The following is a 21,002-nucleotide window of genomic DNA, read 5'->3' on the forward strand; positions in this document are numbered from 1 at the left end:
CGGTGGATATGCGTGATTGCTCGATCACACTGCGGTATGGGTCGATCCTCAGCAAATCTCTCGATCCACCGGCATCATCTGTCAATCACCCTGTCTTTCATGTCTTATTTATGACCTGATGACTTAGGAAAATAGTTCTGAAGAACTTAGGATATTTTGTTCCATCACGATTGATCGATTGCATTGCCTGACTGACTATGGAGAGAATTCCATATACGGACAACACTTGATGCCCCTGTGCACAAATATGAGAATGAGACTTGTCTGAAAAACCGAAGGCTTTTCTAAGTAAATGCTCTGGAGTTTTCTCAGCTAAATTTCACCTTTTAGGACATGTTACCACTTTCTCAAGGCTGTTGTAACATTTTTAAGGGAAAATTGGTGTTGTGCAAAGCCTGTATTATACTGGAACTCTTTCTGACTGTTTTGCTTCCCAGCCCTGAGTAGTTATGGTACCCATCCACCCGAAAATTGGACACAAAAGTAGGCATCCCAGTCTATTTGACTCTGACCCACATGAGACCCAGATTCAGACTACTCTTGGACATGTTGGATCCTGGCCCTCGCAGTCACAGACAGCCTACACCTAGAACTAGCATGGAGGTTGGAATCTATTTCTACCTCCTTGGAACTAGTAAATGGGGTTGGCCATGGGTTTCACTACACATGTAACATTGTTGTTAGTTGTAAGTGAGGGGCAAAAGACGGCCATACAAATGAAACTGGGAAGAATTCCATATGATCACAGTTGTTGAGTACCACAAATATCACCAAGTTAAAAAGGGGCATCTCAATTTTGGAGGATCTTGGGGGAGCAGGTGTTGAAAGTACATGTAGGATTTAACTTGTCAGTGTCATGCTTGTTGCTAGTGTTGGTGTTTACAAAACTGTAATCATGGTAATGGTCCAATGTGGAATTTTTTGTGACACCTTAAAAAAGAAGCAAATGCACCAAAACGAGTGGAATAAAGAGAAGAGTTTGATATCCAGCCGCCATTTACCTTTCCTAACCCTAATGCTCCTCAATCCTCCAAAATCCTCTTGATGGTTTTTGAGGATATTGAAGGATTGAGGATGGTGCCCAACAAAAAGGCCCAGGGTGGTTAGGATTAATATTTATGACTTATAAACACACCAAAACTTGTAAATCTGTGTGGGAAACACCATTTTAGGAGCAAAAAACTTCCAACTTTTCTTTGAAAATACTATTATATTTCTATCATGACCCATACATAGATCTTGTGCGCTAGGTCTAAGACTCTTTTCTAAAATGAAATCGGGAGCCTGATGTGCACTGTGAATAATGTATTGTATTTTGCTGTCATGCATTGTGATGTACAGATATTTGGTTATTGATGAGCACCAGGCAGCACCCATGGATGAGCAGACCATCTTCAATCTCCTGGAGTGCTCCGTCTGCCTGGAACCGCTGGACGTGACCAGCCGCGTGCTGCCCTGCCAGCACACCTTCTGTATGCGCTGCCTGCAGCAGATCATCAACACCCGCAATGAGCTCAAGTGCCCCGAGTGCCGGGAACTGGTGCCCTGCCGGACGGTGACCGACCTGCCCACTAATATCCTACTGGTGCGGCTGTTGGATGGGCTGAGGAGGCCCGGGAAGGCACCCGGTTCGCCCCCGCCTCGGACAGGCAATGCTGGGATCTCCTGCACCGGGGAGACTTTAACAAGCGGCAGAAGTACCTCCTCAAAGGTTGGTGTTGTTGTTTTTTTCTTTAGAAATATCAATATTTCAAGGCTGGTCAAAAAAACTTCCCACAAGCCTGTTTCTTCCTTGCTAGTGAGGGGGGCTTCATTGTCAGGTAGATAGACATTGTCGACAGTGAACTGTATTGTGTTGGAGTTTTGCTCAGAATGACTGCCACGCAGTCGAAGGGGGCCATTACTAATGTCCAGCTACATGTATAGCACAACTGTGGCCTGTCGGTGTTGGCAGGATTGCATCCGTTTATAAAAGCGTGTCCGTAAAGTAACATTCCCAAGTGTTCATCAGTTACTTTTTGTGGAATACTATTTTGCATTCCAGACTCAAGAACCATTCATTTTCAAGAGAATAGGTCTGGAAACTAGACGAAACTTACAGAGTTTCTTGATATATATGCCCACCTTATGCATTCCCTATATTCCTTGGTTGAAACAGTTTGGGAGATATTTTCAGCCACAACTGGGATTCTGGGTTTTGTTTGAAGAACAAATGGCTATAATTTACCTCAGGCATTGAAACAGACCCAAAGAAACTCTTTTTATCCCATAGATTTTAATGCAGGAGGTCCATAGTCTTAGATTAATTTTTAAGATATTCCACACATGGCTCATTTGTTATCAGAATGAGAATTAAGTTGTTGAACTGTTTGGATACTCTGACTCATCAGTTGTAATACACGTAAAGGACAATGCACAAAACCCTTGCAAGGTCTGCTTCATTTTTCCTTTGGCAAATAGGAGAAACAAGAATGATATTTTATGGGGTGTATCCCGTTTGTAAGTACGACGTCACTTCAGTTTAAACCACGCCCACTGCACATGCACTGCATGTGGAGTTACATGCATTGATCGCTGTTTACATGGAACCGAAAGTTAACGCGCAACTTCTGCGATTGTCCAACGGGAGCCTGCAAATCGTGGCGCGTCTGCCTTTGTGACGAACCGGAACCGGATACAGAGACTACATGTAAAGTGTCTGCTTTTGTACAGGTTGCAGTCAGTTACGTGAGACGTCAGTGGTTGCAAAACAAAAAGATGCAACACAATGTTGAAGTATAGACTGGATGCAGTGTCCATGTGGCAGGTTCCTCAAAATATAAACCATTAGATAATGTTCAACTTTGGGGGGCTCATTTTTCCTGAAGTGAACAGCAACGAATTAATTCCCAATGTTTGATGAAATGAGGGAAGTCATGGCTGATATCTGGACCAATGATTACGGTGCCCATCTTTCAACTTAATCGTAGTGGATTAATTTAACTCTCGAATGTCAGCATTTTTTATGGGCATAAACAACCTGTTGATATCCTAGCCAATAAAAGTTTCTGGGGAGTGATACACCCCGCAGTTACTTTACAAAAGGTAAAAGGTGATATTTACACATATTAAAACCATAATCACGAAATTAAAAGTACCTCTGACAACTAATCGGGTCCCGAAGTCGGCAGTTGCAAACATCATTCAATTCTGTCAAAAAATTGACTGCAAAAAACAGCGAGTAAAATCAAAATCGATATACAACACAGGCTTTAAAAAAGTGCAAAAAAGCACCCCCAAACCATCATCCTTTTACAGCTGGACCGATCTCATTTTTGTCAAGTACGTTTCAGAAAACTGCAGTCCAAAATACCAATCACGACAATTTTGTGGCTACCGTCAATAGCTGACGATGAAGTTGGGGAAATGTTTTGCTGCAGCGTGGGCTGTTTGACCTTTGACATCAACCCTGAAAGTGTGCCTTCTTTTTTTGTTCGATATTCATAAGCCCTTCCACAGAATGGCGATTTTTCTCTTATCGAGGTTTCTCAAAAGAAAATCTGTCATACTGAATGACGTTCATCAGAAAGTGACGTCTGAGACATACATGTACATTGTAGAATGTGATTCATGATAAAAATCTGTTGCCTAGAGTTGTTCATTTTAATTTTATTTTCAGCAGGGTTATCTCCAAAATAAGTGGTAAAGTGAACATCGCGCATGGAATTTTCAAGCACTACACGTGACAGTGTTTTCGGCATTCTTGAATGTCATGCATTTTTTGTCAAAATTCTCGAGCGTTATCAAAATTCTGTCGTATATGATGTTCGCAACAAACATTATACATTTTTGATGCAGCCAAACTTAAAGATTATTTTCGGTGGTTGAAAGGTATAATACCTGGCAGGTATGCTGGTATAGTGAGATTGATTAGAAACGGTAAGAGAATGAAGAGAGCCAAACTTTTCTCATCATTTTCTGTCAATTTTGTCGTCTTTTTTCATGGCTTATATTTTTTGAAAGTTATTTCTTAGGTGCTTTGAAATACATCAGTTGAAAAATATAGTGAATTCTTCTGGTTGTTGACGTAAAATTTTAAATGAATTCAACTCCACTTGATTTGCACTGGTAGCCAACCAAATGTCCATCAAATGTGTTTACACAGTATGCTTAATTATCCCTAAATAATCATTTTTGTAAATCTGAAGGTGCTAATTTGTATTTTACATGATCAAAGTCACTCTAAGAAGTTTTGAAAAATGGCATGTAGAGTTACATTTTGGTCCATTTTATGGAGAACATGCCATGTACATGTACATGTAGTTTACTTGCTTTACCTTAAGAGACCCTCTTTTTGCTGTTCTTAGTCTGAAAATCTTCTCCCTGTTTTGTACTCATTGTGCGTGTCGGTACGTGTGGTTTGTGACATAAATCCCAATAAAACTTGCAGTCAAGTGAATGCGTAAACAAGCTCAGTGCTGAACAAATGAACCTGCAGGTTTGCGTGACTGAAAAAATCCGCCCCATAAAAGAAAAGTTAGATTTCCAGGTAAATTCTATTTGTCTGGGCCGTACCTCAACCCTGGGCGCAACTATTCGTTTGTGAAGGCAATTGTTGTACCCACCTCCAGTGGGGTGTTAGCCTTGAGGTATACATATTTCCATTCTCCAATCCAGAGAGCTATAACTGACTAGCATAAATTTCTCTTTTTTTTGTGGTTAAAGACTTTTATTTTCCTTTTTGAAAAAATAAAGGGTGATGCCGAAAGATTTTGACACTGCTGAGGGCATATCGGCATTTGTACATAATAGTCATGGATTATGCAATGGATTAGAATTTTGCCCATTACCACGCATGTATTCAAAATTGACATGCACATGTATCTTTATTTGTTGACTAATTAAAGGCACAATTTACATGTAGACGACTTGGTTGTATTTTAAGTTGTATACTAAATTTAGTTCTTCCAAAAGTTATGCAGGTACATGAAACGAATAAACTTCTGTTTCTCAAAATAACACCTAAAATCCAAAATAAAGCAATTTCTCTCTAACTCAGGAAACTATAAATGATGATTGTTACAAAGGATATTAAGACAAAACAAATAAATTTATAAGGGCAATTTAAGAACTTCCTTTACTTCTTTAACATGCTCAGCCATTTAATTTGAAACTAGGTTAATGTGTTCAGTGTTCTTCAGTCTTGCAGTTTGTGTATAGTGGAGTAAGTGTTCACAGGCAGGAGATCAGTCTTGATATAGTCCACATTGAAGATCACTTGTCCTCAAACCAGCCCACCACAAGTTGGCATTCCCCCCCCCAACTCCATACCTTGGCTCAGCGTAACAAACCACCTGACCTTGGGTGCTCTGAAATGAGGGCTCCTACCACTCTTCTATCACAAACCACTTTCATTTCTCTGGCCAGAAGAATGAGGAGTGGGAGGGGACCGCTTTGTCCCTGCTTCCTTACCCTGAGGGAATCCTTCAATTCTGTGAAAATGTCTGAATGATATCACCTCCAATATCCGTGCACAACTTACAAATGTGCGGGTACCGTTTGGTTGATTCACAGTCTCTGACATCGCATAAGCACTGTACATGTACATTTGAAAAGTGCAGTGCTAGTACCAGCGCAAGAAAAGGCTGAATGTGACTGGTAAAACCAAAAGAGATGAGTCACATAGGATGAAAGTTGTATCGAACTTTGCCACTATAAGTTATCATAGGAATGCGAGTGGAACACGGAAAAATGTACATGGACATGTACATGTAGTGTGTCTTTGGCCTCGTGGTATACAGGGACCCAGATGCACTTCATTATTCCATGTTCCACGAGCGTGAGCTCGTTAATGAATTTATCTTCAAGCAAACTTGACACTTAGTAAAGATGGTATTGGGGCCTATGCATTTAAATGCACCAGGTTTGAATTTACAGCAGACTTTGCAGCGGTGCGTTTTGCTTTTCGCATGAAAACGGCGCAATGCCTGGAGTTAGAATAGCACATCACACAGGTTTACCATGCATGTATACATGTATGTCACACTGGTTGTTGCCATGGATTGACCAATAATAACGATAGTAATAACAATTACATTTATATTGCACTTTCGCGAGGACACGCGCCTGTTTGTGAGCACATTACATAGTTAAAAATAGTAACTAAAATCAGAATTGAGAATTCAAGTTTGCTTGAAGATAAAATAAAAATTCACTTATATTGTCAGATGTGATTACTTTGTGATAATAGCATATCTCAGTGTATACATGTTCATGTGTAAATGAACATGTCTTTTGTTGATTGTAAGACTCAGATATTGAAGGTCAGAAGGGTTTGGCGGTCAGCCTTTTGCATTCTTGCATGATGGAGTAATTTTTGAGTTTCAGATTGTAAGACTCAGATATTGAAGGTCAGAAGGGTTTGGCGGTCAGCCTTTTGCATTCTTGCATGATGGAGTAATTTTTGAGTTTCAGAGCAGAACGCCCAGAGCCCTAATGACAGGCATGAGTTTTGGCTTCATGGAAACATTTTGCCATCCAAGAAAACTGTAAGATAAGAGGTGCAGTGTGCATGTCAGGCATTGCTCATTTGGCATTTCTCCAGAAAGAAGCCCACTGTGTAACCCCATATGAAAATCGCGACTAACCAACAGTGAGTTTGTGTGGTTTCCCATTCGGTTTGCTAAAATGGGTCCCGAGCGTATTACGGTAAATGGTTTGGCATATCTGGATGTAGGGTCCCCTGTACATGTACGTGCATTCATTCCTCTGGCAGAGAGTCATGATGGGGAGGTGGCTGACTTGAGTACATGTAGCTCAGCTCTGTTAGTGTTACTGGAGGAAGTCTGGTGGACTGTCTGCTCACAAACTAAACATAAGAATTAGATTCCGCTTGAGCTGACTGGCAGCTGGGAGACTGAATGCTGCTGCTAGAGTCTAGACAAAGATGAGTGTGGTGTCTGCAGACAATATTTGGGTGTATAGCCTAAGTCACAGTCGACCTTTCAAAGCATTCATACATACACATGTAACAGCTTAAAATTCTGGAGAATGACTGTCTCTCCTCTTAGCAAAGTGTTGTCAACTTACACATAATTTACCGGTAATTGAAGTGAATAATTAAATACTTGCATGTATGCAGACTCCAGTCATTTGTAATGAAATTCTGACACACACACTCTGTGGTGATGGATTTTTTTTCCCCCAGTAAGCCTCAGTCACGCATACAGCATACTATGTACATGTACTTGTGCATATTCTGCATCCTTGCCTGTACACTTGATAGCTTGCAGGCTTAAAGTCCTACTGTATCGAGTCTTTATTCTTCTGCACCGGAACCAAGTCTTCTTTGGCTTTTAAAGCCTTTTTAGTGCCCAAAATATTGAAAGTAACGCATTTCATTTCCGATGAAAAGGTTCCAGATTCAGTTTCAACCTTTGGAGGTTTTCATTGCTTGTGGCATCCCCAGACAGTCTCAAAACAGTCGCGCCTTCTGGACAATTTACATTCAATCCCCCTTTATTGTAGTTTTTCCCTCCTGAAGGTCTTATTCTTAGCTCAGAACTCTATATGCTACTGTCCTGTAGGATCAGTCACAGTTTGATATCTGTAAGATTAGGAGCCCAAAGAATCTGGGAGTAAAAGCCTGAACTGGGAGGTTTCGCTGCTTGTCAGCTTTCCCATGCTGCCTGACCACAGATTACTCTTTCACTAGAAGTACATGTACTGGATATTTAAACCAAAAGAAGTGGACATTGGAGTCGGGTTAGCCTTGAATGGCCTAGCTATCAACATCTTTTATGACTGTGCAGTCTACATGTAGCCTATGCCAGTATGCAAGCACAGTAATTGGCAAATATTGGTAGTTACATTATTTATGGCAAGTGTTCATGGACACTCCTGTAAAGCTTCTGGCCATGAAGACAGGAATGAAAATTGCTAGTTTCCTCATTGAAAAAAAAAAAGAGAATTTTTTTTTGTTTCTGAGGAAAATGTGTTTAAATCTAAACAGACAAACCCATTACCCCAACCCCCGTTGTTTACAAAAGTTACGAGCACTTTGGAATTTGGACAAGGGTCACCAGAGATAGAGAAAGAACTGGTACTGCTGCAGAATGGAGTAAGGAGTAATTAAGATCATTTGCTTTCAATTGAAAGAGGCATTTGCACTCAGTGCTTCAACTTTTGTTGTTTTTTTTACATTGAGAACTTGATTCAGAATAACACCAAATGTTTGTAAGTTGCAACATAAACAAGGCACTGGCATGTTTACAATCCTTGGAAACCACTCACAACAGCCAGTGGCAGATTTGTTCAAGCGGAACATTTCAGACCTGTTAATCAACATTCCAGTATTGGCTGTATTTGTCACTGCCCCTCATATCAGAGAGCAAGGAACAGGTCAACTGTCTGATGGAAACCATTCAGGCAGTAGGCAGTATTTGCGCGCAGTGACTTCAGTGAGCAGCATTATCACAACATGCAGGCAGAAGGGCGGATTAAACCACTACCCGCCTCGAAATCAAAGTGTCTTTCTCTCAGATGCCACACTGAAATCAGATCTCTGTTTTTTTGGAGTAATTATTTTTTTTCTCTTCTGGAGTATTGAGACCTGAAGCTCCATGAAGGCTGGGCAGAACAAGGGTTTAAATTAGCAGGTCAAGGATACAGGCACATGTGGCAAGTGATAAGCCATGCAACCTTCAGATAATGCCTTCCAAAAGTTCCAGTATCTCCTGAATTCACGTGATGGAGGCTTAGTTTGATTTTTGGCCCAAGCTGGCCAATCCCTTTGTTCACACTTATTTCTACAAAATATAATCAAGTTGAAAATAAGGGAAGAAATTGGGGTCCTTGTCGCACTGTTCAGAGTCTGATTGTTAGTCATTTCAGTCATTTCTTTAATAATAATAATAATAATAATAATAATAATAATAATAATAATAATAATAATAATAATAATAATAATAATAATAATAATAATAATAATAATAATTTATTCATTTATAAAGCGCAAATTTCATATAGATATGTTCAAATGCGCTGTACAATGAAGACATTAAGCGTGGAACAATGAATACATTTAAACATGGTTGAGCCGATGGCATACAAGGGCGCCTTGGGCAGCCGCAAAACAACCCACATTCACCAACATCAGTAAAGGGAGACAGTAACAAGCAGTTACAGTTTTTGAAGTGGGAGGAAAACCCCAGAGGAATAGTCTGGGTAAAACCCAGTCAGGGTCAGGTAGGGACTGAAAACCCAATCCACATGTGGACCGGGCCGGGAATTGAACCCGGGACCACAGAGGTGGAAGGTGAAGAAAGAACTACCTTGCCAACCCGACTCCCCGACTTTCCAAAACAAAATGTGATGTTGAACATAATCAAAGGCCAAGAATCATCTCCTCCCCAGTTCCTAGGTTTGTGTTCCCCTTTTTTTGAAACGTTACCACTTTAGGCCAAGCGCTAGGTTGATGAGGCAATATTTGTGAGCCTCATGAATTCCAAAGATGGACTAGTTGCTCTGAATGTTTGGAAGATACCATATCCTATCACCAGCCCCACAGCTGTTGTATTTGTAATAAGTCCCTAACAGGTCAAGCACCTGTGACTGTAATTGAAATGGGAGATAAGACTAAGTATACTAGTGCAAATCCAAAACTTGATGTAAACGAATTGTTTCAGTGAGTGCCTTGGTATTTCTTTGATGCAAAAGATCACATTGAGATAAAGGGACTTGACTACATTTCAGAGCCCTCAAAAGCAGAGGTCATACCTCTCTGTGACAACAAGTCTCAATGAGGGGGGGTGTTATTCATAGAAATCTCAAGGCAAAAAAGGATCCCCCTCCTAAAGGTTATTTACACCCTACTCTCCCCATCTCCATCTTGCTGAGAGCAGTTGGGCAGCAAACACCGACTGCCATTTTGTTGATTGGTCTATCCATTCTCCCTGTCTGTGGCCTGTGGTCTGACAGGGATCTTTATTTACCTTGAGGCAATGTCCAGGAGTAAACAGGATCAGGGGTAGACACTGTCTGGCTGGCTCAAAAGGCACTTTCTGCTGAGGGTGATGGTTTTGGGGGTGGCAGTACATGTACTGTACATGTACATGCATCCTTTGATAGTGCGTAACTGGTTGTTGCACAGGGAAATGCACGTGACAAGAGTTAGTGGCCCTGACCTAGTTTTAATACAGACTGTTTAAAAAACACATTTAATTCAGCATACAGAGAGCTAGTATTCTGTGCTGTGTTTGTGCCGAGTAAAATGTTTAGAAGGTCTGGGTTGACAATCGTGCTGAGCTTACATTTGGAGAAAGGCTAAAATTGCTGTTTACTCTCACCTCAGTGTTGCTGTCTCATCAATGTCATGTACACGGTACCTGGTATTGAGTAATCGAGGTGGTTAGACCAAAGAAAAAAAAATTGGGCTGTGTTTCTGGTTACCTGACCCAACCCAGAAAATTACGCGGAACCTCAGTCTTTTTATTCGTCAAATCAATAAAATATAAAAACTTATGGTGCCTTGCCGTGAGCCTAATTTTGTGTACATCGCCCTGTATATTGTATCGTTTAAAGTTTTTTTTTGCACTAGATGGATGGCTCTTGCGTGTTTGTATTTCAACAACCAGCTGCTTTACTACTCAATCACTGCTGATATGTGATATTGTTGTGCACATGTACAGTATTAATCTAACACTGACTTAGGACATGTACCTGTTACAAATAGGCTGTATGTGCCACCCCCAACCCCCCAAAAATTCAGACCATCATTCGACTCTACTTTTTTGGGCTATAAGATTTAGAGCAAAAAAAAATTTGTACCCAACCAACCACATTAATTTATTTAATGTAATGTAATAGTAAACACAATTAATTTTTTTGTTTGGCCTTATAAAAGTTTTCACGTACATTGCATTTCTCAATGTTCTGCAAGTTATATTGCATTAAATCTCCATTAAAAATTAAAAATAAAAAAACTCCAAATAAGGACCCTCAAACACTGAACATGTGTAATATTTCTGTAATTGTTGAAAAAAGAAGAAGAAATTTTGAATACTAAAGCAATTTTTTGTCACTTTCTTTGAAGATTGATTGAGGTTGTTAAATTTCCTCATCCAAAATTTGGGTGTTAAATGTTGCCGAAATTGATCTTCAGTCTTCACTTACATGCTTGTATGGAGTCGAATTAAAGATGCAAAACATTTGTAGTTTTTTCAACTGTCTTACATGTTTGACACTGAACTATCATTACCATGTATCAGTTAAGTAAGTAAGTCTATAAGTAGGCAGGAGTGTAATCTTGCAAGTTTACATTTTACCTGTAAGTTCTTTTTGAGATCCTGAAATGTAGGGTTGCTTTTAAGAACCTCAAATTCAGATATTAAGACAAATTCATTGTATTCTGAACATAGTTAGAATTTCTGATGCATTGCAGTTATATGTACACTTGTCTTGCAACTTTGTTGACTGCGTCACACTTCATAAAAGACTCATTTTTGTCTTTTCAAAAAAGTGGTTTTGGTTTGAAGTCCATCCTTCAACTTCTGATGGTTACCCCTACTAGATGTCCTTGCCTGTTCTCTGTGATTACATGTACCCGTACACCTACAAGTCTGGTGAAATCATTGAGACTGAGTTTGTTTACCAGCTACTTGGGTCCTCGGGGGAACCAGTGACAGGTGCTATCCTAATCATTGGCTGATGATATGAAGGAAGTGTTCATGACATGCATCGATCCTGACATGAAGTGAAAACCCCAATTAATCCAGGCTATGCTGATTCACTTTATTTACTGAGTAGGGTATTACTTCATGTCCCCTAATGCAACCGCTGAAATTGCTTGGACCTATTATGTCAAGGTACATGTAGCCATCAATTACTCCCAGATCTTGTGTCTTGTTAAGGGCAAGGGCTTTTAGCTTTGAGGTCGTCTTATTTTTGGCAACTTAGATGCTGATATTTTTGCAGGGAGGTCTTTTTCGTAAATTTGTAGGTTCTTTTTGGGGGGGAATTTTGTATTATCAACAGAGCAGATTATGAGGATCCATTTTTTTAATTAAATGATTGCCTTTGCAACTACTCAAAGAAACAAAACATTTTTTTTAAAAACAAAGTTACATACGTGTTAGAAATTTTTTCCAAGATTATGAAGATCATGCTTGTGAAGTTTAGAAAGTGAACCTATATAGAGCAACTTTCAAAGTTTAATTATTCTCTCACAGTCCAGTCTTTGTCATAATAAATGGCAAAGACTGTTAAGCGCCTTTGTTTCAATTTGATGTCAACTGTGTACTAAACAGGTAGACCTACATGTACACTGTTAGGCTAAGAGCTTGAATGCACATTCATGTTTATTTCATTATCTCTTCATTACATCTGGTTTTATGTACTGACCTTGTCTGGACATTGTTTAATTAAGTAAAGGTGGTTATAGGAGTTTACTTGGTATTACAACTTTCAAACCAATCTTAAAGCTATAGCACTTTTGCCTGAATGTACATGTACTTGTGCATTGTCAAGTACAGCGTAGGGTATTACGGAAGACCTCTTTTGAGAACGAGAAATTTGACATACCCGGTATATACATCGTACATTCCCTCATGCCGTGCAGTTCATGTAATCTGGCTCAATAGGTTTCATGGAAAGTGTAATAATAATCCCCCTAGCTTTACATCCTTCATCACAGAATCATTTCATAACATTTCATGGGACACATGAGAGATGGAGTAAGAAGTTCACCCCCTTGGCAGGCCAGGGTTCAGCGGAGGTCAAGGGAGGTTCGTCAGGAGGTCCCTGTTGCCTTTGCCACCAGCTGAGCCTAGACTGTGGGCCCACCACTCACTCAGCAAAATGCCAAGTTGTGCAGGAATTAATGAGGGGGGCTGAGGAGAGGATTTTTGGACATGAAACATTTGTGTACATAGTGATAAGTGTTGGAGCATAGATGTAATGCAGATCAGGCTGATTGTGGTGTGAATATAGGCCTACATGTAGACCTACCTACATTTACATGTGCATACTGTAAATGGAGGCTTTGCACATGCTGGTTTTGCTTTAATTTTTGTTTTTTTTCTCGGGTTCAAGGTTTGAACCAGTTTACCAGGCAGGTCTGGACACCAGACTCAGCTCTTTGATTCACAAGTAAAGATGACACATTTTCATTTTGATTTGTCATCTTATGCACCCAGACTGTTTTGTAATTGTATTTTTGAAATATTTAGTACATGCTCTCGCATTTGTGTTTCTTTTACACAAGTTGGACGAACATGTATGAGTACATGGAAATGCAGCGTGCATCATCTTTCTTTTTCAAATGAACGAACCAGAAAGGGAGGGCATTCCAAGAACTGTTCAACCCAGTTTGAGTTTGTGGTATTGTTTGTGTTTTCGTTAAATTTTCCCTGGAGACAAATATCTGTACCTTGACTTGAATTTTTTGCATCGAACGCCTGTCCATTGAACTTACCCAAGTGCTTGCCCTGTAGATATGGATGCAGGTTTTTTTTCCAGGTCATGACCCCGGTTCAATGGGGGTGGACTTCCCAGAAAGTGTGAAATGGGGGAGTAGCACAGTGGGGAGTTCACACGTGGTGTATTGTGGTTAAAGTCAGACTTGCTGTAATAGACAGCGCAGAAAGCATCAAGATACAGTAGTTGAAGTTTCCTATGGCCATTCAAACTCCATAATGATATGTGTAGGTTTGATGTACATGTACAGTACACATAGATGTATACATGTGCATTAACCCTAACACTCCTCAGTCCTCCAACAGGTGAAGGATTGAGGAGGGTTAGGGTTATAGAATAGCAATATATCACTGTTTTGCCAAGTCTAAATTTTGTAGCTGAAATTGAAGCCTTATGTAATTGATTTTTTTGTTTTTGCACTCAGCACTAGCACATTAAGTTCCTCACACTTAAACCAGAATTTTATAGTGGTTGTAAGTTTCGCTTGCCCACTAATGTGCTTTGGCATTTATGAGTAGTAGTTTCTGGAGTGATGTCTTTCCTGAGAGGATAATGAAACCATCTCAGAGGAGAAATTTAATCACAAGTTGTTCCGTTCTGTAATTACAGACTCATATTTAGGGGGCCATTCCATCAACACCGACCAGCTGTTGGGCATCAACTAGAAACCAAATCTGACAGACTCCAGGGCAAACAGGAGAAAAAAAAGTCTCCCGCCAGATTTGATCTCTGGCCTGAAAGTTATTAATAAGTACTTATTAAACTAGTGGAGGGCCTAGGGCCTGTTTTGTTAAATTACGGGGGATCTTTGCAAGGGGTGATTGCTCTCGAAGTTACAATTACCCCATTTGAAAAGGTGGCTTTAAAAGAATGAAGGGTTGCTGGTGGTCTTTTGCAAAAGAAAAAAGCCAAAAAGGGGTCAAGTTAAGGTCGTAGCCTGACGTTGTAATCCCAGGGATTGAATAATTTTGTTTTGGAGGAATTTCAATGTTTTCTCTTTCTCTGGTACATTATGATCCTATTTTATGTTCAGTAACAACTTTGTGCTTTAAAAGGCCTCATAAATTTTACCAGATGTAAATGGACCGGTGAGAGCTCCTGCCTGTGGGGTGATTTTTGCATGGAAACATAAATTGTGTTTGTTGCCCTTACAGCAGGGAACAAGAGTCCTTAATCTGTTCACAGATCTCCCCCCATGTTTTACACCATATGTTCACTATGCTTTGTTGAAATTTTGCTGTAAATTACTTTGCTGAATTGGAATAAAGTAGTAAGGAATAGTAGAAAATTGAGGGCTGTGACTTGCCCATGTTCACTGTCATTGCTTCTGGTGGTGTTGAAATGATTATGCGTTCATGTATCAAAACGGGTAGCCTTTTTCCGGAAGTTTCGTAAAAAGGGGTCCAGAGAAATTGTCAAGCAGGGGCAAATCTTCCTGAAGTCTCAAAGCCTGTTTTGTTAATGTTGACAGCATCAGTTGCTATGAATTTGAAGTCTCACATCCTGTGTGACATTTCGCAGGGCATGAATTGCCTAAGACAGTAGATTCCATTTCCCATTAGACTTAAATTACAAATGAAATCTAACTGATTTGAGTGTTTAATTTCGATGAAGAAATATGAACCAGTATACTCGTATGTGGGTTTTGTAGTTTTTCTCACACTGAAGAATTCTACAGGGTTTTAGTAACTAACCCTGTTACTTCCGTTTGAGTTGATAGTGTCTTTCATGTTTTGTCTTGTTCTCCACAGACCTCTATACAGAACCAACCATGTGCAATGGCCCTGTACAAATATGATGCTCAAGAGCACGGGTGAGTATTCCATCACTGTTTGTCTGTTCCATCACTGTTCCTCTTTGGATGCTATGTGACAGGCTTTTGTGCTCTGCACATTGGACTTCTCAAGTGCGCCAACAGATTTAAGCTTAACCTTCCAGATCCTCTGGAGTACAGGCTGAGGTTTGGGAGTATTTGACAGAGTTGGGGGCTGAGCCTGCAAGTGTTGCTTTTGAAAGTACCTTTGGCTTGAATTTGATGGGTATTGTGATGCCTTGCTAAAGGTTATTTGCAACAAATCCTCCATTTGTTCCTGTACATTGCAAACTTTTGGAGGATCCAGAAAAGAAGTTCTTTGCTGATAGATATCAACAAAGATTTAGTTAAATGTAGTTGGTGTGACGTATGAACATCTGTCATTTCACCCATTGAATTTTGTTTCTGTTTATTTCCCCCACTGAACAGCGACCTCTCCTTCAACAAGTCGGACATCATCCTGCTGCACAAGAAGATCGATGACAACTGGTACCAGGGCGTGGTGATGGGGGCGGGGGATCAGATAGGCTTCTTCCCAGCCAGCTACGTGCAGGTGCTAACCCCTCTCCCTCCCGACCCGCCCCAGTGCAAGGCACTGTATGACTTTGAGGTCAACGAGGAGGAGGAGAAGGATTGCCTTACCTTCAACAAGGTAGGTCACTCTTGCAAAGTGGCATCTCTGGGCTTTGAAGATTGTCAGTAATCACCAATGGAATTCAGTTTAAGATGCCTCTTGTGATTGGATAAAGATTTTGTTGCTGACGACTACTAAGCAGATAGTTGAGTGATTGAAAGTTATGGATCATATGTCAACCTGTTTATTGATCGACCCTGCTACATCACCTATTGGAGGTTTTCTCTTTAACTTTGCTTCTGAAATCTTATTTTGTCGTAGATTGTGATAGTCTCTGTTCTTTTTTTCTGTATTTGATAAGGACACTGGTTTGCGTACTGCGGCAGTATACTTGAGTGGATATCAGAACCTTTGTGCATAAGATTCATATATATGTGCATTGGCCTCAAGATTGTGTTGGATACATTGCTGTTCATTTGGTTAAAAGTGTCAGTGTTCTTTGAAGAAACCTCTTGTTGTAGTTCCTCCATGCATTGGAGGGTGGTGTGTTTTTAAAGGTGTATGATACCATGTTCACAGCTGGAGCATCGTCAACTTTTGCAGACCCTTAAAAAACCTTAGAAGCTCTTTGTGGGATTTTATAGGATTTAGGAAAGTAGAGCTCAGCTGCTGCCGCTTACCATTGGGGTGTCGTGCCTCCCAAGATGCAAGCACAAAGAATGGGCCATTTCCTTCCGATCCTGGGCATGATTTTTTTAAAGTTGGGAGGATTCATGTGGGCTGCCAGCAAAACTGGCTCCTGACTTACAGCGAAGGTTGGTTTGCAGTGTCATGCTTGGAGGCTTGCCATTTGGAATGAGGCTCGTGATGGATTCCATCCCGTTAAAGTGCACCCTTCACAAAGTGCCAGGCAACTTTTTTTTATCTTGAGCATCAAGTCCTTGCTTCATGGTTATCCTACCTCCAGCACATCTCATCAACCAGTCAGCGATTTCTCCTTAACCTCCTAGACCCGATGCCTCCCAGCTGAAAATTTGGATGATGACGCTGGCCTTGTCACCAGGCATTGACACATGAAACTAAATGCCACTGACGTGACTCACAGCATTCTCTTACTTCTCCTGCACAAGCCGGAGGGCTCCCCCTCATATTACGTTTCTCCTGGTTTTCACATCATGCCTTGCCTCAATCAACCACCCCCCCATATCTTGAAGAGTACTCGGCTTTCACTGTTGTCAATCCATTTTGGAACATGCTAAACCGATTTTGAAAAAACAGTCCCACAGGAATGACTATCATTTGCCACATTTTGCAAGAATATGACAGTAGTCTCAAGAATGCACAAACTTTGGGAAATCTGACTCTTGATGCTTTTACCATCTCATGTTAGTGATCTCTTCTTTGGAAATTCTGGCGGCAGTTTTACAATTTTTTAGCATATCAATTTAACTTCATGTACATTCTGATTCAAGCGTACTTGAAAGTTGAAGATAGATAAAACATGGTATTCATTTTCTCGTTCATAGAGATGCCAGACATGTTTCAAAGTCTGAATACAAGGCCCATGTAAGCTGAGGACATCCCCTGACAAGCCAAATTACATTTGATCGCACCTTGCGCCTAAGAGATGGGAACCTTGGATGTCTGTCCTGTATGGAGGACATGTATGAAGGGCTTATTATGCAGTGAACGGGCACTATCGTATGCAAGGGGAAAGCTGTAAAATGCATCACTGATGGGGGGGCCCTGGGAAGGGCTGTATGGAAGAAAACCAGACTCACATGGAACAGCACGTACATGTAAATGTCTTGATTTTGGTAAGGGGGATTCACTGGGAAATAAAGTGAACAGTGGAGTAAATTTGAAGTAGGGATGTTATGATATTTACTGGTAAAAAGTAGACTGTGTAGCAGGCGTACATGTACATGTATGGTATGTAAATATGGCCTTGTGTGCCAGTTCAGTTTGTGCACTTAAAGATTTTCACGTTTGATGAACTTGTCTAAGGACAGAAGTGACACTCGGGTGATATAGTCCTTAACCTACCATTGGGTGGCTTTGGAGGATTTCGGAGGACTCAAGATGAATGATGATTTGAACATTAGAGGAATTTGGAGGATTGAGGATGAATGGTGATTGAAGCATGGAGGATTGAGGAAGAAAAGTGTTTTAAAGGCTGGAAGATTTCGGAGGATTGAGGATGAATGCTGTTTAAAGCTGGAGGATTTCGGAGGATTGAGGATGACTGGTGAATGAAGTACTAAAAATCAGTCACATAGTGGTGCATATGGTGACACATTATACTGTTTACATTATACATGTACCCAAGGACAGTGTGTTCCATTGTTCACTGCTGCTGGTCATAAATTACACAATCCCTCAACTGCAGTGTGTTTTTAAAAAGGCATATGTCTGCTTTGTTGATTATAAAAGTAAAGCTGCTAGCCAATTCTGCCAAAAAAACAGCTTCAGCCCAGCAGCCAACCAAATGTGCTCAACCCTCCCTCCCCCCTCCCAAAAAACATACAAACCCAAAGTAGGGCCATGGAGGATTGTGGAGGATGGAAGATTCAGGTATCTTACATTGTGCATAATCAAAAAAAAAGAAAGGAGGATTGAGGATGAAAGCAGTTTTTGAAGTTGGGCCATTGGAAGATTGAGGATGCGCCTTAGTCAAAAAGGCCTTAGTGGGTTAGGGTTTATGGCTGTCAGTTCATTAAGTGTTTACATGTGTACTGTACTGGTACATGTACATGTACAGTGTACCTTCAGGCATGGTGTCATCAACAGAAATCTACTCTTCGGCCAAATCTTTCCTATTGTATGATCAGGAAATAAAGTGGCTGCATTGTATGGGATGTCTAGAAATCTCCAGATATTAGTAACGGTGTAAGTTGAATCTGGTTCCCAGCATTTCAGTGCCCGCATTTATGGATAAAAATCAGCTTTGAAACGGCTTTACCAGTGCAGCTTCAGGGTAAATAAATGTGCTTGCTTGGCACAAAAAAAGTTTCCAACTCAAACCTCATTGATTGTTACTAGTGCTTACTGAATCTTAGCTCAGGATTGTAATGCCTCACCATTCAACAAAGTGTATATTTATTTACATTTAATTAAGTGAGGCATTTGTTTCTGCTCAGTGGGATTGTGAATTTGCCTTTAAGGTGGATCAGACATGATTTCCTTTTGCCGCTCTGTCCTCCATCTTCCAGGATGAGGTTCTGAATGTGATCAGGCGTGTTGATGAGAACTGGGTGGAAGGCAAGAAAGGAGACAAGATAGGCATCTTCCCGCTGTCATTTGTAGAGGTAAGGCCTTGCTTCATGGGCAAATTTCAACTTTTGCCATTTCATAGACATTTTCCAGAATTGTAAGTTTGGTTTGGGGGGGTTTGTTTTGCTCTGAATATTTCTATGTAGTGTTTCTCCAATTTTTATATCAGTGTTGATAACATATAATATTTATAAAGGTATTTGTTCACTGTTGTTAAACATGTCAAGTTTGAGTGAAGAAGTGAATCCAATCAATATTCAGTAGATTTTATTATGTAAGGCTTGTGATTGAGTGACTGATCAATCAGATGGATCTTGGAGGTTTAGTACATTCAGATTTATTTTTGGGCTGTATTAGCTTCAGTGCTTCCATAATCCTTAAACTCCGCCTGGCATTTCGGGGATGTTGCAGGGTTTAGACAGGTAATACCCAGCCACACCTTACTTTAGGTTGGACTTGTTACCCCCAACAGGTTTTACATATAAGTAATTTGAAATGGTATCTTGTCCATTTTTGTGGTTCAAACAATTAAGAAAACATCTCGAGGAGTGAGGAATAATGTAAATTTAACCCGTTAAATGCAGCTTTTTTGTGTACAGAGTACAGAAACACTTGAACCCGTTGACACTCTCTGTAGTCTGCATGTTAACACTTGTCTGAAGTGCCGGTTTTTAATAGGACATTTCACAGCGTTACCTGTACAGGCACAGTCATGAAATGGAGTCCTTGGGTTTGTTTTCCCAATGGTCACGTTGGTTATTCCGCTCAAGGGCATCATTAACTGGTCTACTGTCTCCCATGAACATAAACTTCACCTTGGGTAAACAACTCATCCCCTCTCATCAATGGCAAAAGCAAACAGGAGATCAATAAAGCCAAGTCCCTTTTGCGTAATGGCACACAAATCGTGACCCGCTTTTTCTTATAAAGTGCCCAGTGAAGCGGCACACTGTTTGTTTTTTCCAGTTTAAAAACCTGCTGTAGCCATAAACAAAACTGATGGCTGCAAGACAAGCTGGTACTTGAAACCACCAAATGAGACCCATTTCTTTCCAATACTGTCCTTCATGCCTCCCCCGTCAGCTCAATGGTACAGCCAAGGCGCTGGTGGATGCACACGCTGGTCTTGATAGCAGCTCCGGACCGCCCCATCAGTCGCAAGGTAGCGGGGATGCAGGGAGCAGCCCCGATCAGGCGGGATCCAGTCAGGAGGGTGGCAGGTCAGTGTCATAAATCTCCTGGGAACAAGGGGTAATAATTGGCGGCTGTGACCTCTTGAAGGAGAAATGTAATTATTCATGCAGCAATTTTTCCTGTCACCGAAACAGCAAGCTGCCTATCCCCCCCCACCAAAGCTGCAATTTAAAGAAAATTTTCAAGGAGCACCTCTTGAATTGAATTCAGTGCATTCCCTTGCATCCGTCTGCAGAAAACTGGCCCACTGTACACGCCAGTTGTTCATAGTTTCAACCATATCAGCCGTGTTCCCATTGGACCTTTTTTTGGTTAACTTACCGCGGCTTTCCAGTAGAATTACAAAATTAAATTCAACCCTGTCAACTTACCGCAATCGCAATGTAAATCTAACAGGCTAAAAAGGGTCGTGGAAGATTTTTGCGCATCCACAGTAAGTTAGCAGGGGCGCAAAAGAGTCCCATGGGAACAATTCCCATACAATGTAGACTGACTGCGACCGTGCTAAACCTGCGAACCTCGCATGCCTCGCATACACAGTGAAACGTTCCTGGATAAAGCTATGCACACATTGTGTACGGGGCTTATCCTGTATGGGTTCGTTCTCTTCGTGGCAGATTGGGCCGAATTCGTCTGATTTTGGTCTTTGTTTTTGCTAGATTTTGCCAATTTCGTCATGATTTGGACAGCGCAGGT

At 40.8% G+C, this 21,002-nt stretch overlaps 1 protein-coding gene across 2 annotated transcripts in view; it reads left to right on the forward strand.

The window, feature by feature from the left end:
• Positions 1 to 21,002, forward strand: part of sh3rf1 (SH3 domain containing ring finger 1) — a 33,717-nt gene that overhangs the window by 370 nt on the left and 12,345 nt on the right. For both annotated transcript variants that reach the window (XM_087133025.1, XM_022243896.2), the window contains exons 2-6: positions 1,342 to 1,711; positions 15,204 to 15,265; positions 15,695 to 15,917; positions 19,052 to 19,147; positions 20,196 to 20,332. In XM_087133025.1, coding sequence (XP_086989151.1) covers positions 1,376 to 1,711; positions 15,204 to 15,265; positions 15,695 to 15,917; positions 19,052 to 19,147; positions 20,196 to 20,332 — 854 coding nt within the window. In that variant the 5' untranslated portion in view covers positions 1,342 to 1,375. The remainder of the gene's footprint in view (positions 1 to 1,341; positions 1,712 to 15,203; positions 15,266 to 15,694; positions 15,918 to 19,051; positions 19,148 to 20,195; positions 20,333 to 21,002) is intronic.

This window comes from Acanthaster planci, linkage group LG02 (genome assembly GCF_054643075.1).
Source record: "Acanthaster planci isolate LZ-2023a linkage group LG02, COTS_SCS, whole genome shotgun sequence".
NCBI classification, from domain to species: domain Eukaryota; kingdom Metazoa; phylum Echinodermata; class Asteroidea; order Valvatida; family Acanthasteridae; genus Acanthaster; species Acanthaster planci.